The sequence below is a fragment of the Brienomyrus brachyistius genome, chromosome 14 (genome assembly GCF_023856365.1).
Source record: "Brienomyrus brachyistius isolate T26 chromosome 14, BBRACH_0.4, whole genome shotgun sequence".
NCBI lineage: Eukaryota > Metazoa > Chordata > Actinopteri > Osteoglossiformes > Mormyridae > Brienomyrus > Brienomyrus brachyistius.
The window spans coordinates 532,673-545,545 of record NC_064546.1 but is presented as its reverse complement, the minus strand read 5'-3'; the positions used below and the strand labels follow the sequence as shown (position 1 = coordinate 545,545).

The window sequence follows — 12,873 nt, the reverse complement described above, 5'->3', positions numbered from 1 at the left end:
GAATTTTAATAAATACATGCAATGGCTGAGTTGCCCTTTGAGAGAATTCATCTCGCCATACAACTAGATACCAGTAACCTTTTGGAAAACAGATGAAATTCTAGTTTTTATTGTGTTGCTCTTCATTTACTATAATGCTAAAGTACATATTTTTTTTTGTTCTGAGCAGTATTTTTCAGGAAAATGTGAATATTGTTCATATTATAGGTGTAGGGTGACCAGATAATCTGAGAGGGGAACACTTTGAGTTAGGACAATATTTTGTAAACTACTAAACGGACCTGCATTTCGCTTCTTGGAAACAGTTCTTGCTATGTCCTGATTGGTCAGTCTCCTATAATCATGCGTATGTCATGCATAATTTTATTGCAAAACAGCTGGATGAGTCTTTCAGTCAAGGAAACAAACCAGTTAACGCACAAGAACTGAACTATTTAGTTAAGCACAGGAGCCTTTCAGTTTTAAAGTAGCTTGGAAAACCTGAAGTAGCTCAAAGTGTCCTCCCTGAAATGGAGTATCTGGTAGCCTTAACTATAAATAAGTAAAATGCTTGCCGATAAAATCCTCTGAGTACAAAGAACATGGACAGAAAGTCCATTGCAGGATGCAGGACTTGCCAAATAAGGCAGAGTTGCTTCTGGATGGTCCCTAGAGACTCCTCATTGGGCCACGCAGTTAGTAAGGTCATGAGAAACTGGAGCACTGTCAGTCTTCCTGTGTTGAAGATGTTCAAGTTAAATATGCACTCTGTGACCTTCCAAAATGTGCAATTTAATCCAACTACATTGAATAATTAAGCATTTGTCAGATATAGCATAAACTTTAACATTTAAACAAACTTTGCGATAGCCCATAACATTCACGTAGGATGTGAGGCCCTTTCTTTTCATTTCGTTTAGTGTGGTCAACAAACAGTCAGTATTTCCTGGGGAGGCATATTTTATGTATATGTCATTATATGTAGTCTGCTTCCTTTCATTTTGAATATAAGGTCTCCAGCAAGCTAAAAGGAATTTCTCATTGACCTATAATCTTTGTGTTGTGTTGTTTGCTCAAGCTGTGTATCCAGCCATTACTGGTGTCACCGATAGGACGTCAATGATTTTGCATTCGGTCCATCTGCAAAGCAAACGTCGTGCAAAATAGATAACAGGCAATAAAAACAAAGCGCATATGGCTTTAAACAAATAAAGGACCATGTTGTGTGTGTTGTACAATTTACTGCCAAGTATTAAAGCGGAAGGAAATGTATAACATAATTATCATATACTTTCGTGAAGAATATCAAAATAATTTTACATCGAAATGCACGTGTGCAGGTTTCGGATCTGCACGAGGGATTCTGAAATGGCATTGCACAGCCATGAAACGCGTCCCGAGTCGACAGATTTCATTGCAACTGACAGAGACACCAGTGTATTCTGCTTAACCCACCGCACCCCTCCCGCATCCCCGCGATTCACGGCGCTCGGAGGAGGGACTCAACTCAGCCCTATTCAAGGACTGAGCTCACATTTTTCCAAAACGCGAAGACCGCCGGGGACTTGGTGCGTTTATTGCGGCTAGAAGAAATTTAGCGTAAAACAGCGACGGCATCGAAAAGGGACATTGTTTTAAAGCATAACGTGATTATTGGTGGCCTTGGTCAACTGGTGCAACCAGTGGAGCACCTCGAGGTGAGTACGTGCGTCTTTACCGTCACATGGCAGCCGGCACGTTTGACAGAATTGAGCGCAGTTCATTTTAGAAATATACTGCAGCAGTCGCTCCGTACACATCACTTATGTTAACCAGCCTTTGTTATGTTTAAGCTATGCTATTAAATGATCAGCTTTCACAGGCAAGTGAATTGTACGTGGTGCACAGTTTATTTTTATTTTCATACACATTGCAAAATGTTAAATACTTATTAATGTAACATGTTTTCTTATATCCGGCCTTTTAAATTGCAATAACAGATACAACGTGACTGAATTTTACTACCGTATTATTGTACTGTGACTGACCTGTCAGCAATAATATTACGTTCAAACTCGGTCCTGGTCGGACACGAGTTGTGAACAGCATAGATTAAGTCGAACAGCATAGAAAAGCAAGGTGTGATCTGTTGATTTCTTTCAAAACCAGGCACGGCATGAGGATCATCCAGGATGTAGTCGAGAACGTCAAAGAGGGAAAATACTGTCGAACGAAATAATCGTCAACAAACTCCTCAAGAGCCGTTTTTTTATGGCGAGTAAAAGGACAAGTGATGGCACCCCAAGGTTTTGAGTTTTTTAAGGGTAATGGGGCAGAATGAAGAAAGAAAATCAAACATTTTAATTAAAAATACATTAATTCTTTATCCTAGAAACTAAAATGACTGCATTAACTAAGTTTCTAATGTTTTCTTGAAATTAAGCAACCATGTGAAAAAGATATGGGTAACACTCTAGATCACCATCATCTGTGTATGCTGATAAAATATAACAAATTAATTCCTGAATTTTTGCTTCTTGCAATGTACAATTACCATAACAAATTTTTGAAAAATCATTTATCCATTTTGATTTTAAAAAAAGCAAGTCTATTTAACAGCTGCTAATGGGACCAAGAGATTGTCTGTTGCATAAATCTGCCATGTTAGTCACATGGTTTAAGTAGCTGAGTGAATTTTGCCACAATGGAAGAGAGTAGCGCTGGCAGCTGGGTCTCCATCATGGCAAACGGAAGCGGCATTCTCACCCCGGCGAACTTGGTCCTCGACTCCCGAAATGCCTCCACTCCATCGGCACGATGGGACAACACTAGTGCCAAGGAACTGTTTATGGAGAAGCAACTTCACAGCCAGGAACAAACCTACAGGGACTTTGCTACCACCATCCAGGTCTTCATCTTTGTAGGATCCCTTTTGGGTAAGAATCTCATTGGCTATTTGCTTGTCACATGATCTCTAAACATCCAGTCTCTCTTTTCTGTCACTAATATGGTTTCATTTGATCAGCTCATCAGGATTGTGTGTGTTGATACTGAACCTGGACAGTTCTGAGCCCTCTTGCAATTGTGAAAGTTCTCTGTAAGACTATTTGAATAAATGGAAATATCACTGGAGCTAGGCTTCCTGGCACAGGCTTGTCTCACTTTTACCGGAACCATTGACCTCAACAAGGGGAAGGTAACCATACATTTTGGACAACAAAAAAAGAAGGGATTGGGGTATTGGTAGCACTGAAGCCTTGCAGAGTCATCCTGAGAGCTCAGGCCCTTATTGTGATCTTGATAAGGTGCCTGAGTGTTACCCAGATCTCCAGAAAAGAAGTCAGTATCCCTATGAAACAAGTAATCAGCCATGGCAAGCGCTTTATTATACACTGGAAATGGAATAATTTGCAAGCTGATTATGCTTAGCCCAGGTAGCCTCTGCGGCTGTTGCCTTAATGTTGTTTCAGGAGAGATTGCTGCTGTACCTAGTTGCAACACTATGCATACATCACCAACATGGCTGTTAGCATGGCTGTTAGCGACCATAGGTCATTATCCACATTCATTGATGAGCTACTAATGTACATTTTTTTATAGCATGTGTCCCATTTCCGATGCTAACTAGACGCTGTTGAAACAATAAGGTATATCCCTGGATGCCCCTGCAACCCTCTCCCTTGACCTAATCTGTACATCCCCCAACCTCTACAGTCTCTAGCCCCTCTACATACTGTACTCTCCCCACCTCTCTGAAAAATCTTTGTTAAAAGCACTTTGTGTGACTTGTCTCAATGTAATCAGGTTCACCAGATCCGTGTCTATCGCTGTCCTTTCATATAGCGCTACTAAGCTGAGCTGCTTTCATTTTGCTGTGAATTGCAGTCCAATACTTTACTTTCAGTAAACATAGTTTTCATGTTTATTTCATTTCACAAGATCTTATGGCAAATCTATCTTATTCCATTATAAACCTAAAATTAGCAACGTCAAAAGCGTCGGTGAAGTTTGCAAATCATACAGAGTTTTAAGGTAATAAAATCGTTGCATGCGTTTATATGACTGTACAGACTTTACAATCGCATGCCAGTCAGCTGACCAAAGTTGACAACCCTGGGTCCCAACAAGCCCAGCGTGCACAAACTAACACTCTCTCACCATCAATCAACGTAGAATAAGCCCAGATTTTAGCCTAAACATTTTCACAAACACTTATTCAATGGAGATTCTAATGTAGCAGGCAGACAACTTTATGGTTTTAATCATTTGTGTTTTTTTGCAGCTACAAGGACAGACCGTAACACTTACGGTGCTTTTGCCTACTCTGGCGGTCCATCATCCAAAATAACACCTGTGTGTTTTCTCTTTAGATGCCGATGCATAGTACTAGTGCTGCTGTAGTATGTTATCAAATTTTGCACGATGTGGAAACCACCTTTTTGTCTGGTGATAATTTAAGCTACTCCCACAATTAGGGAGTGATATCAAAGGATGCATTTGTTATACTGAAGTGTTTTAGAAATCATAAAAGTAATTTCTTTCAAATAAAACAACGCATTTTCAGCGTCAACATCATCGACCACGTTGACTAATCGTGGCAGCCCTACCTCAAATCATCACCTATTCCATTGGTTCTAATAGCGATCAATCCGAATAAATTCCCCCATGATTAATTTAGCCAAAATTGAGGGTTACCAATAAATTTCTCCCTTGGTGATTTGTCAAAATGAAATCAGGCATAGATTTTTATAGATATAATGTTTTCAGTAAGTGGCAATAAGATCTATCAAATACTTCTTGAGTTATTCCCAAGTCAAGTGTCTTCTGCAGTCACCCTTCCTTTTGCTACAACTAAGCAACATCCCTTCAATTTAAGTGTGTTTTGTCTCAACGTTGTCTCATCAAATTCCAGATCTTCACCCATACAGTGTGTTCCTGAAGTATTGAAAAAGATCCATCACATGGTTCTTCAGCAATAGTGCACACAGTTTAAGTGCCTGAGACTGGTATTTTCTTTAATATCACTATGCACAGTTCCTTCAATGCTGACACAGTTTGTCTCAAAATTCGATCCCTTCCAGATCTTCATTCATACATTGTCTACATACTTTTAAAAAAAAATTCTGCCATATATTTAGTTTAGGTTAACAAACTAACAGTGTGCTTGTGGTGGTGGTGGATTGGTCCTAGCACCATATGTATTCCCTTAAAAATCTTGTTTTATAGGAATAGCTCTGGCATCCACCTCCATGGTCTCCTCACAAAAGATGTGGATGTGACTTGGGAGAAAGGGCTGTAGAGTGCTGAGGAGTGGTCCAGGCAGTTCTATAGGGTTGCCACCAAAGGCCGTGGATGTGTCACTGCTGAATTTAATGGGGCTGTTTCTACACATCTTTTGAGTTTCTGAAATCTGTGACACACAAGCCGAAACGGACTAGTGCTCAGGAACAAAAAGCTCTTGTGCTGGACCTATTGTGTTCGTGTCATGACTTAAGATGTTGTAATTAGTGCCTGTTTGGTTTGGCTCTGTTATATGAAACTCTGTTTATCTTTTTTTTTTATTTAAACCAAACCACTTGATTATAAATATCACAAATAATGCAGAGAGACATTTGTTAGTGAAACTCAGAAAGAGTTTTCTGACATTCAAATGAATCTCAAGGTGTTTATCAACACATGCACCCCCCTATATTTAATTTGGCTTCATTTGTCCCCACGGTAAAAAGTCCTGAATATTTAAATTCTTAAGTTGTGTCGTCCCCCCCCCCACGATCTCAAACTCTCACCTACACCATTCAGTTATGGAGTCACATAAATAACAGATATCTTGGTACTTAGTATCTAATATTTGGCTGTTAGTTCTTCACTAAGAATGTTTTAAAGGGTGCATGATACATGATACACTGTATCTAGCTTATTTATGAAGGATATTTAATGTGTTGTTTACATATCATGTCAGTGTTAAACGGAACAGTGACCACTCAATGGGGGAGCTTCATGATCTAGCCGCAGTAGTGGAAACCCACAAGAATGAATTACTTCCAAGTGTGAATTTGCTTTTGTGGCAGATACAGTTCAGGCTGAAATACACTTCTGAATGTGGAAGCCCACTTGGGATAATTTCAAGTGACATCTGTTCACATTGAGTGCTGAGAAAAGCTTGAGGTGTTTTCTGCTGAGCAGAGCTGGATTCTGCTTTGCCCAGTGTGGGATCAGAGGAACAGAGCGAGCGAGAGAGAGAGAGAGAGAGCGAGAGAGAGAGAGAGTGCCTATTGTTAACGCATGACCTGGAAAGTAATAATATTGATTTTCAGCCTGCTTTACAGTCAGACAGACAAAGTGGAAGAGAAATTGATTTCATAATCTTGTTTCCCACCAAAAACATAAGGGGATTCTAATAATGAGAGATGATTGTTATGATTATGGGGGAAAATACCTGCCCACTCGTACTTTTTCAGAATTTAAATCATTGCAGACTTGCAGTGAACCTCCCTTGCTTCTGCCTAATAGGACTGTAAGAGTAAAGCACTTACTGCCTGACAGGTGTTTTGCTTGATATCAGACTGGTGGTCACAATGTCACATGCATTTGTGGGTAACTGCATTGCATATCATTTTTATGCGGACCTCATAAAGGTCTTCATAGACATTTCATTTTTAGTTTGTCTCGCCTTGTTTGTTCAGTCCTCATGTCTAGAAATGAATGAAAAATGCCATTGGTTTTTGCTTGCTTCTTTGCTTCGTGTCTTGCTTCCTGTGACTGAAGGGTGCCTTTAAACTCAGCTGGCAGTGGAGTGAATTGCTTAGATTTGGGCTGATTTTTTTCAGCGCTCCCTAATATAGTCCCTGTAATTGTTTACTCTGGCAGTCGGACACAGTTCTATAAATAGTTCTATAGTTACAGAACAAAATTACAGGCAAACAGATTGTGACTGTGGTATGAGTCCCCTCTGAACTCACCGATTCTTTGGCCTGTGGAATTGTACTTCCTGGTGAAATACAGGGTGTACTTGCCGCTTGAATTAATGTCACAGATGCTGATGTGAGTTAGTGACCCCCCCCCCCCATTTCCCAACCACTCCCACCCCGGGAACCTCAGTACTACATGTTCCCTGGAGGCTACAACCTGAATGAACACTGTCAGCTTGACTTTGATTGGCAGTGCTGACATGAATGCAGTGGGCTCCATATATTTATTTTCACTGCTGACTGAAAATGTACCAAAAATTCTATGAAATACAGACCTTTAGTGTGATATGACGATACATATCGGATAACGAAATAAAAACATCTGTCGTGTCATGTTATGTTCTATATCATTATTGCGTGGTGTCACAAACTACACTGTTTACGGTAACATTTATTCATCATTTAGGTAACAGATTCTGGGTCACATGCCTCATGTTTTTATTGGACTTTATTATTTGACAATTCACAAATATGTATCATGATCCACAAATATTTCACTATCCACAAATATGTATTTTTAAAATGGTGATGTGTGCATGTGTTTTACACATTTGTGGATCACATCCAGTCTATTTGTGGACCGTGTTGCATTTGTGACTTCCCTCCTATTTATTTACGTATTTTTGTCCAGTTCCTTCTGCTACGGAGCCCCGTAGGATGACTGAAGGGAAAATATTTTTCACAATAGTTTTATGTTCCCTCTCAATAGTTTTGCAATCCCAGTATACAATGGCCCGCTTGCTTTTAGCTGTAGCGTATTGCAGACGTGTCCTGTAATGTGTGCTTTAAGCATTACACTATGGGGGACAATGTACACCATTTAACTTTAACATGATGTGTTTTATACGTATTTATAATTGCACTGTGCCTATTCACCGTCAGTGACTTATTGAACGTTAAGTGTACACATACAAACACCTGAAAACCCTGAAATAAATTTCAAACATTGAACTTTACTGCAGTGTTGGAGTTAAGATTTAAACTAGAACCCCCTTTCTGGTATATTTCAGTATACACTCGCATATCCAATGAATACATCATCGAGATAGGAGATATACCTGAAAGTGAGTTTGGCTGTGAACATTTACTATGACGCACGGTAAAGTTATCTCGTTATCGGGATATAAGATGACTTATACTGCGATATGGCATTTTGGTCACATCCTATAGCCCTACAAGGCATTATAGACATAAATTCAAAATGTAAGGAAAAATATTGTAGTTTAATAATATTCCAGCGGAACCACCTAAAACAATACATTTTTAAATAAATAAATTCACCCAAATATGTTTTCATAACTATTGGCATCCATGGTTTAGTATGTGGAAAAATGTCACATCAGATGAAGGGACTGCTGAAAGGCAGCCATAGGGTGAATTGAAAAGGGGCTTTATCAACCAAAACAAGGTTAAACAGGAAACACAGGACCACCTGGGGTACCACCAAGGAGCTGAGAATGAGGGGAAGCTGAGGGGAAGCTAGACTAACACTAAAATATGGGGAAGACTCACGCAGGGGGATGGTGACAATGACTGGATTGGGAAGCACAAGACAAGCAGGCACTTTATATACAGTATAGACTAACGAGGACTTAAAGAATAATGGGAGGAGATGGGAGAACCAGACAGACATGATGGGCAGGACAGATAACAGCACGTAATCTCTTCCTATACTGTTTGACAAGGCTAAGGCACACATCTAGAGGCTTTCTGGACCATTCCACTAGGTCACGTTCTTGAGTTTGATTTATAAGCTCGCCTCACAGGTTTTCCATCTGATTGAGGGTCTGGTGACTGAGAAGGGCCATCGCAGAGCCTCGATTTTGTTGACTCCTTGCCGTTTCCCATCCCGTCGCAGGCAACTCCATGGTGCTGTGGTCCACGTGTCGCATCACGGCATTCAAGTCCGTCACCAGCCGCTTCATCAGGAACCTGGCGTGCACGGGCATCTGCGCCAGCCTGGTGTGTGTGCCCTTCGACATCCTGCTGAGCGGCAGCCCGCGCTGCTGCTGGTGGCTCCACTCGATGCTCCTCTGCAAGGTCATCAAGTTCCTCCACAAGCTCTTCTGCTCCGTCACAGTCCTCAGCTTCACCGCCATCGCCCTAGACAGGTACAGTGACCCTGGACAAACGCATGGCTGGACTTCAGTGAAAGAGCAGCGAAAAATAAACAGCTATAAATCTGTAATGTGTTCCTCTGTTTTTATGACTGGGAGGCGCACAAAAATGCTCCCAGAAACAGCGTTTCTCAAACTGGTCCTCAGGATCCCCATTGTTGCTCATACAAATGTCACTGTGCTTCTCTAAAAAAGGGGCGATGGACAAAACAGGACCCAGATGAAATGTGGACTTATCAGAATTAACTGATAAAGAGGAGAACATTATCTTCTATGATTTGAGGTATTTAGGTTTTGGTTCGGAATTCTTTGAGGTATCGATTCAGAATTTTTTCACAGATCGGTGTAACACTTTCAAATGAAAGATTATCAGTTGTAACAAAGGTCAGTTTCACCCACATTTAGACCAGTGGAATAAATTCACCAGTCCTGGAACTGACATGGGGATTTCTTCACACGCCTAAGCACATGCAGGTTCTTTATATAGAAATAAAAATCATTAAGTGGGGCCAGTTACACACTAGACAACAGGATTCTGCTCAGAATACAGCCTTTTAGCTTGAATGTGTAATGACTCCCACCTCACAGCCCAGGGGTTAAATAAGGAAACGATCCACTGTGGCTGTGGGGGATGTCTACTAATATGTTCATTGATTAGATCCGTAGTGTCCCACTGGTGGAATAAGCAAATCCAATATGCTGATCTGGCATTTTCACACCCTGGGCTTAGTTTGCTCCTTGCTATGATGTTTCCGGTCAATCACCTTAGCCAATCACTGACTCGTCGCCAATGGGATTATTTCCAAGCATCAAGCAGATCCGTGGGTCTGACGAGTGCCCATGAAATGCGGGTGTTTGGAGAGCTGCTTCGGTTCTGACCCAGTCAGAATGGTGATAAAGTCTTGCTTTGATGGGCACACAGCTGGCGAGGCTGCTGCTTGGTGCTGTTGTTTTTTTTGGATCTTTTGAGTCCCCCTCGACCCTGACCGCACATGATGCAGGATGACACGAGGACACGGTGGCGGATGCGAGAGCTGACACAACGGCTGGCAGGAGGTCGGACACGGGGGGCAGATGATTGGCTGATGGCGGGGTGGGGGAGGGAGGGGGTTGTCAAGTAGAGAGGAGTCGCACCATGAGGAACCACATAGATTCACAAGTGACGGACGCCACCCGCCCTGCCTCCCCGGCGTGTGAATAATTCATGAGGGAGCATGGTCTGGATTTATCACGCTTATCTGTTGATCTGTGCCTGAGGGGGAGAACATGCTCCGTGCTTCTCAGTGACTGACGGCAAATTTAAGGCGAGGGCTCCCTAGGGTACGAAGACTTCTGAAAAATTCAAAGCAAACGATCTATTGCAGTAGATAAGATTGTTTTCACATATATCAATGAAGGATGCCAGCATTGGAAAAATGTTGATTGTATTAGAAATATTAAAATGATTAACAGGCTATCCTTATCTCCCCAGTCTTTATAATACAGCATGTAAGTTCGGGCTGGTAGCAGGCAGGTATGTCAGTCGCTAGTGTTGAACTTCACTGCATTTCTCGGTGGTTTGCATGTAGCTGGGGGTTCACGATGCCGCTTCTGCTGCTGCGCCAGTGAATGTTCTTCACTGAGGTATGGATTCCCTGTCCACCTTATTGTATTTTCTCCCTTTTCCCCCCCAGATACTACTCAGTTCTGTACCCACTAGAGAGGAAGATATCAGATGCTAAGTCCAGAGACCTGGTTATCTACATATGGGTCCACGGCTTGGTGGCCAGTGCGCCAGTGTTCGCCGTGACCAACGTGACGGACATCTACGCCACGGCACTGTGCTCGGACGGCCGGAGCCGCTCGCTCGGACACCTGGTCTACGTGGTGGCCTACAATGTGAGCACGGTCATCCTGCCACTGGCGGTGGTCTTCTTCTTCATGGCTCTCATCCGGCGAGCCCTCAGCGCCAGCCAGAAGAAGAAAGTGATCATCGCAGCCCTGCGCACGCCGCAGAACAGCATCTCCATCCCGTATGTGTCGCAGCGCGAGGCCGAACTGCACGCCATGCTGCTGTCCATGGTGCTGACCTTCATAGCGTGCAGTGTGCCCTACGCCGCCCTGGTGGTCTATCGCTCGCTGCTGGACATCTCTGAGGTGTCGGCCTTCCTGCTGCTCACCGCCGTCTGGCTGCCCAAGGTGTCGCTGCTCGCCAACCCGCTGCTCTTCCTCACCGTCAACGGCTCGGTGCGCCGGGGCCTGCTGGGCGCCGCGGTGCAGCTGCAGCGCCGCTACAGCCGGCGTAATGCCGTGCGCTCGGAGGGCCTGGCGGAGGTGGCGGGCGAGCCCGGCGTCCGATCCGGCAGCCAGTTGCTGGAGATGTTCAATATCGGCCAACAGCAGATCTTTCGCGGTGGCGAGGAGGAGGAAGAGGACGGGAACGTGAACGAGATGCTTCCCGTGGGCCCCGGGGGTGCTTCACATCGGAACGGTCCAGAGGCAAGACCGCTGCAGGGCCCCGCAGCAAAGGGGGTGGCGAGGACTGCCGCCTCGCCCCCCCGGGCCTCCCCGCCACCAGTCTGCGCAGAGTCTTCCTCCCAGGTGGCCCCGGCAACACCCTCTGACCCGGATGAGGGGAGCGCCAAGTACTCCACGCAGTTCGGCTTCGGACCTTTCGAGCTGCCCCCCCAGTGGCTCTCAGAGACCAGGAACAGCAAGAAGAGGCTCCTTCCCCCACTGGGCAACACTCCAGAAGAGCTCATTCAGACAAAACAGCCCAAAATCCGCACGACGGAGCGACGCATTAGCAGGAACAACAAAGTCAGCATATTCCCCAAAGTGGAGCCCTGACGTCTGATTGGATCCCAGCATCCAGCACCCGCCCCTTCCTGTTTGACAGTTTTTCTCTGGAAGACCGAGAGTCTGTTTCGGAAAGACAGGATTCTGCAGATCCATGCAGTAAATAGTATTCAGCTTCGCCCTGTTATAATGAACTGCTCTACATCACACTGTGATCTGACACTTTTGTTGTCTGTATTCGTACGCTGAAAGCTTCTGATTTTTGGAGCAGAAGCAGTTAAAACTGTGATGTATTAACCCTTCCGCAGCTTTGTCACTAGAGTGGTGGCTCTGAGCTACACACGTGTCATGGGGTGTTTTGAACCTTGTCACAAGAAAAAAAGCGAATGATATTCTTTGCCTGTAACATTGTGCGGGTCTCTTTCATGGTTTCCTCACAGCTGCACTGAAAAAAACTGATGGGAAATATGTGATCCTTTCACAGTTTAAAACAGCTTTAAATGTTACATTTAAATGCTGGTTACTAGCCAATTGACTAATACACTGAGCTATTTAAGACTTTCCAGAAGAATAGCCTATTGTTAATTTGTATTCCGAACTTCCATCTTTTACTTTTGATTATTTCTGTATGCTTACGGAATAGAGTTAAAGGAAAAGAAAACGTTTCATTCATAAACAATTAAGATTTGTTTACTTAAATCATGGTAGCTGTGGCCAGGAGGGTGATGTTATTGATTCTTACCGAGTTTAATGTGTTTAGCAGATTTTCCATTTGTTCTGAGAGTCTTTCCAATTTAAGACTGGGATTTTCCAGTGCGAAGCATGACTTCCCAAGTCACAAGCACGTGCATGGATACAAGTGCCCAGCAGCGTGGTCAATAATAGTGTTACTGCGAAGAACATTCTACTATTACTACTGCAGGCAGTTAATGCTTTAAAATTATACATATTTATTCTATTATTTTTTATTTCAGGAACCTTAATGTACGGAAAATAAAATATAGCCTATAACACAAAAGTGGACAGTTTTGTAGAACTTCCCTAAAGGTCTT

At 43.2% G+C, this 12,873-nt stretch overlaps 1 protein-coding gene across 1 annotated transcript; it reads left to right on the top strand.

Annotated features, from left to right (window-relative positions):
* The first annotated feature begins 1,486 nt into the window (after positions 1-1,486).
* On the top strand, positions 1,487-12,573 carry gpr176 (G protein-coupled receptor 176). Its single transcript, XM_048974484.1, has 4 exons — positions 1,487-1,676; positions 2,128-2,894; positions 8,785-9,037; positions 10,717-12,573. The coding sequence occupies exons 2-4, from the start codon at positions 2,663-2,665 to the stop codon at positions 11,870-11,872; spliced, it is 1,641 nt and encodes a 546-aa protein (XP_048830441.1). The 5' UTR covers positions 1,487-1,676; positions 2,128-2,662; the 3' UTR covers positions 11,873-12,573.
* Positions 12,574-12,873: the final 300 nt, after the last annotated feature.

Excerpts from the sequence above, each read along its gene's own strand:
- gpr176 (XM_048974484.1), top strand. The coding sequence starts at position 2,663 with ATGGAAGAGAGTAGCGCTGGCAGCTGGGTCTCCATCATGGCAAACGGA. Across the intron at positions 2,895-8,784 it reads CTTTGTAGGATCCCTTTTGG|GCAACTCCATGGTGCTGTGG; the intron begins GTAAGAATCTCA and ends ATCCCGTCGCAG. Across the intron at positions 9,038-10,716 it reads ACCGCCATCGCCCTAGACAG|ATACTACTCAGTTCTGTACC; the intron begins GTACAGTGACCC and ends TTTCCCCCCCAG.